The sequence below is a fragment of the Prenolepis imparis genome, unplaced genomic scaffold (assembly GCF_030444845.1).
Source record: "Prenolepis imparis isolate NDT839.2.m4 unplaced genomic scaffold, iyPreImpa1.0 SCAF_10, whole genome shotgun sequence".
NCBI classification, from domain to species: domain Eukaryota; kingdom Metazoa; phylum Arthropoda; class Insecta; order Hymenoptera; family Formicidae; genus Prenolepis; species Prenolepis imparis.
Window position 1 is genome coordinate 8,219,405 of NW_028141168.1, and position 4,906 is coordinate 8,224,310.

The 4,906-nt window shown below is 31.1% G+C and overlaps 1 protein-coding gene and 1 non-coding gene across 2 annotated transcripts; one reads left to right on the forward strand and one right to left on the reverse strand.

Moving 5' to 3' along the window:
• Window positions 1-58: 58 nt before the first annotated feature.
• Window positions 59-2,752, reverse strand: LOC145941976 (uncharacterized). Its single transcript, XM_083048425.1, has 7 exons — window positions 2,700-2,752; window positions 2,212-2,391; window positions 1,741-1,809; window positions 1,158-1,243; window positions 799-1,058; window positions 345-475; window positions 59-266 (listed from the first exon to the last, which is right to left on the reverse strand). The coding sequence occupies exons 1-7, from the start codon at window positions 2,750-2,752 to the stop codon at window positions 167-169; spliced, it is 879 nt and encodes a 292-aa protein (XP_082904551.1). The 3' UTR covers window positions 59-166.
• A 1,088-nt stretch (window positions 2,753-3,840) lies between these two features.
• Window positions 3,841-4,002, forward strand: LOC145942341 (U1 spliceosomal RNA). Its single transcript, XR_014426350.1, has one exon. It is a non-coding gene; the product is annotated as a U1 spliceosomal RNA (small nuclear RNA).
• Window positions 4,003-4,906: the final 904 nt, after the last annotated feature.

A 4,906-nucleotide genomic window follows, 5' to 3' on the forward strand; every position in this document is an offset into this window, starting at 1 on the left:
ATAATGAACATCGTAAATTTAACAATTTAGAAAAATTATGTTATTAAAAATGTTGTGTGATTGTCAATTGGTTACACACAGAATGTTCATATTAGACAAATAAAATTAAGTATCAAATAGTTTTAAAAAATATTTTTGAAATTTTGATTTTTAATTATTTGAAATATTAATTTTCAGATTTAAAAATTCTAATTGTGTGTGCACCAAATCTGTTAATTCCTTTGCGAACAGTGTCTAATCCTTTGATAATCCCGTTGCGTTCTTCGCTGCAAATTTCGATAATGAAATGAGAAGGAAATTTTAAAAAAACGTATTTTTAAAAATATAAACCTCAGCATGCTAACTTTGTTTTTTCTTGCAATAATTCGTCCAGATGTTTTCTTTCACTGGCCGATGGATCTGCAGTGTGTCTGCCCGTTTGAATGTCATTTTTTAATATGCTTTTAGGTCGATTCGTCCTCTTTTTTCGTCTGTCCTGAAAAAAATTGCAACACGACATTTCATGGTCTTAATATTTTTGCGTGTTTAATTTATACTTGATTATTATATATCTTGCTTTTATATTGACTATGCGTATCCTATCTTTTCTAATTATAATAGATTTCTTTTTTCTTTGTAAAATAGAATTTATTTTTAATTTTTTATTAAAAAATAATATCCCTTATATTTACAAAAAAATGAATTATTAAATGAGTTCAAAATATTGTTTTAATATACATAGTTAAATTATTAATCATTTGAAGTAATATTAAATAATACACAATGTTTATATTATTATTATTATTATTATAGATTAACTTTAACGCAGCAGCATTCGTGATCACTGGAAAGAATCTCATGAGACGACGTGCATTTACAAACTCTTAGCTTATTCGAACTGCGACCTCGCACACAGACACAAAGCGTCGTGAAACAGTCATGCCTTGGTTGATCACTTTCTCTCTTCGAAGCCTTTTTATGTCGGCGACGCGATTTTTTTCTTCTCTTGTTCCTCTCCGTAGACATATTCTGTAAATTCGCGTGTTCGTGCGAACTTCCACTCTGAGGATTGCGACGCTCTGTGTCAAAAATTCGTACGAGACATTCGTGAACGAGTCCACTAAAGTGTCAAATATTTGGTTTAAAGATTCTTTTTAACACGTTTTTTTTTCTACCACTTTTGCCACAGGTACATATTTGCTCCGTATAATTTTGGGAACTGCCGGAAATTCGTTCAAACGTGTTCGATTCTGTGCTCTTCATGCTATACATACAAATCAGATAAATACGCTATTATTATACTTTAATATTTATTAAATGTTTATTTTTAATGTAGATGTATTTTTAACTTTTTTTGCAGATCAACATTAACATATGAGATTGCTTAAAATAATCATTTTGCATATCAATATTTTCTCAAAAACATTTATTTATGAGAATTCTTATGTATATTTTATTTATTTTTATATTTTATTTCTTTTACGCTTATATTCTTTTTACCTCCCGAGATTTAACATTATTTAATGTGTAAGGTACTACACTATATATATAAGTATTAATATAATAAGGTACTCTATACTAATATCGTGAGAAAAAGATGCTATTATTTTAGCTTAGGAAGGAATCTGGTTGAGTCAGTAAGTTGAAAGAATTCTTAAGAACACAGAAAAAACAAGGTCAAACTTGTTTCACGTGAGATGAAATGATTCTTCATATTAATGGATGATACATATGGCAGTAATTTATTATTTTATGTCTCACCGTAATTTTTGTCGTAAACGTTTCAAAATCGAACTTCCAGAAGTCGATTGCGAGACATGACATTTCTTACTGAAAGAAACATATTATAATATATTATAACAAACTCATAAGATATTATAAAACTGTTTTTAATATAAACATATTTTCTACATGTTTCACTAATTATACTCTTTGTTCGAGAAACTGTTTGATTTGATAATATTGATTTTAATTAGCAATTTCTAACAAGTTGCATTGATATATTAACAATATGTATTGACAAATTGCTTTAAAAGAACATTAAATTTATGGAACTGATTTATATATTTTTTTTTATGCATGTATGTGTCAACACTAATCATTTTCGAAAAATGTATAGTGTGGAAATTAATTACGAGATAAATATTTCATAATTAACTTTGTTCGCAAAAAATTTCGCATTAAATTATTTTTCTTAGAAAATATTTTAATAATAATGAATTATTTAATTACTTTTTGCAGCCCTTCGATTCATTAAACAATGTTTTCGAACTTTTCGAGGCATCTTTCGAGTGCTTTGACTTTGATTTTGTACGTTTCTGCTTTTCATTTTGCGATACAGTAGAATTGCTCAAAGAAGTTTGATTTGAAGACGGTTTCGGATCTTTCTCTTTGTTCTTGTATTTATGAGCGCTATCAATGATAAAGATAATATTTAACAAGTATGTGCACATAACGCGAAGTTAAATCCCATAGTCTTATCATAAAACACAGCATTTCATGAAGATCTTAATCAATGACACATTTCATAAAGAATCCGATTGCAATCCAATTCTTTGATTCTTATGAAGTAACCAGAATCTTTACAATATGCTGTGTTTCATAATAAGTTATTACAAGAGACATGCATGCTATATAAAATTTAAACAATTCTATTACACGCAATATTTTATAATTAAGTATATACAATTTTTTTTATAGCGAAACTATATGTTTCTTACGTCAATTTTTCTTTATTTACAATACATTTTGGATCACGACATTGTCTTGGCATTTTTTGGATTTACTATTCAATTAAAACTTGCATTTTCCTTAATCGATAATTTGCTGTAATTTTTGAGAAGTTATTAAAATTGCAGTATACAATAATTAGTTTAATAACATCATTAATTGACTCATAAAACATATTACTTGTACACTGCATATTTTTTAATCATCTTCTCTCTTTTTTGCAGAAAGAATCAAATCCAATTCTTTTTTATTTCATTTTTCTTTCATCTGCGAATTATACACGTTTCAAAGTCTGATCGTTTGATCATAATTGATAGAAACTTATTCGATTTTTATGTCGAATTAAATTTTAACCTACATGCACATAGCATAGAGAGGATGCACGGCATCATCGATTGCATTTGTGATTGCATCTAACTTCAATTAGAGATTTCAGAGAAAATAGAGAGACATCTCATTATTCTCTTTTGACCTTTTTTTACGTGTGTTTTCTTTAATAACGAAAAAATTCTTTTCGCTCTCTGCTTTCAATTTAATGATAATGATTGGAAATTATTATCATTTTTACATTTTTTATTGATCATGCGGATAGATAAACTTTTCGGGAAAATAACGTACGATTTTGCTGCGTTCGCGATTACAAGCTGTCATCCGCGATGCGTATTGAACGAGCACGTGGTGCAACCGACAGCAAGAATATCGACGCCAGACTGGCGGCCTTGCCATCGGCAATTTATTCAGAATATCTTAGCAGCCCTGCCTCCAGCAGGCTCCATACATTTTCCGTATCGCGAGCAATAAAGCTATCCCTCGCCCTTTTTCGAAACGCGCATGTCGCGTCGTCCTTCCCTACGCATTTTCATTGTTTCTGACAACGAGAAATGTACATATACGTATTTCCATATGGAAAATGACAGTTTCTCGAATAATGTTCTGGTATATCGCATCCCTTTATATTATCCCTTCCACTCGTGTGGTCACCCTTCATAGAGGCAACCGTTCGAAACCTAACCGGGCAGACGGGTGAATTAGTTCGAATTTTTGACGCTATGCGGCGCAAGGCAGGCAAGGTTTCTCGCATTTAAGAATCATCTTCGCGATTATAAAAGAGCGTGAGCGAGGACTGAAAGCATACTTACCTGGCGTAGAGGCTACCGTGATCAACAAGGCGGTTCCTCCAGGGCGAGGCTCTTCCATTGCACTACGGTTGAGCTGACCCTTGCGAATATCCCTAATGTGGATATCTCGGACGTATAATTTTTGTTAGTCGGGACTGCGTTCGCGCTATCCCGGATAATAGAATTCAAAAAATAATTTTCAAGCAATAAAAGTAGGTGAAATATTACCTAAAAATATTTCTAACTCGTGAAGATTTTCTTTCACACAAATTTATAAGCTTCTTGTGTCTCTTCAACATATAAAATGATACAAAGTGAACTTACAAATTTTTTTCGTTCACTGTTTTAATAGATTATAAAGAGATGAATGAGCAGAGGCAGAGTCTAAAACCAATGAGTTTTTTTCAGATTTCTTGAGCAGAGGCAGAGTTCAAAGATTTCTTTAATATCTCTTATGAATCAATAAATGGAAAATAAAATATATGTATATATGTTTATTATAATAGATTTATTTATTTATAATATTAATGATATTTATTACAGCGTTAACTATAATAGTAATAACTATTAATTATAATAGATTTTGAATTGTAAGTTGCGAACAAAACAACATAGAAGCGTCAAAGTTTAAATTTAAACTCATTTTATATTTCTCGTAACTCGTGCAGAATATTCTATACGTGAAATATTAACGTGTTTGTTACATACGTGTGTTTGTTACAGTGTTGAACAACACGGGGATACGAGCTCACGAAAATTCTGTAACTATTTTAAGAAGCACAGAAAATGACTGAGCGCGAGATGACAGCTGACTTTTGCACGTGAACTCGCATAGCGGATGGGATAATAATTTTTAATTGGACGAGATTTTTAAATTAATGGTCGAAGCGGGCTCGAGGAAATCGAATTTAACACTTGCCGAGGAATGAATATCGAGCGATAATCAAGATGGTACATATGCAGATGTACATGTATACACGCCTCGCTTCGTGCATTGAGCCCTAAGTGCATCAGCCTTCGGTATGTAACTCCATTTCCTGAGTTCTTGATGATACGAGAGAGATATCTCGAATAAATAA

Bases quoted from the DNA above. Each gene is read 5' to 3' on its own strand.
- LOC145941976 (XM_083048425.1), bottom strand. From the start codon at position 2,752: ATGCCAAGACAATGTCGTGATCCAAAATGTATTGTAAATAAAGAAAAA. The intron at 2,392-2,699 runs GTAAGAAACATA...TATCATTGATAG, and splicing joins GTAAATAAAGAAAAATTGAC to CGCTCATAAATACAAGAACA. The intron at 1,059-1,157 runs GTGGTAGAAAAA...TTTTTGACACAG, and splicing joins AATATGTACCTGTGGCAAAA to AGCGTCGCAATCCTCAGAGT.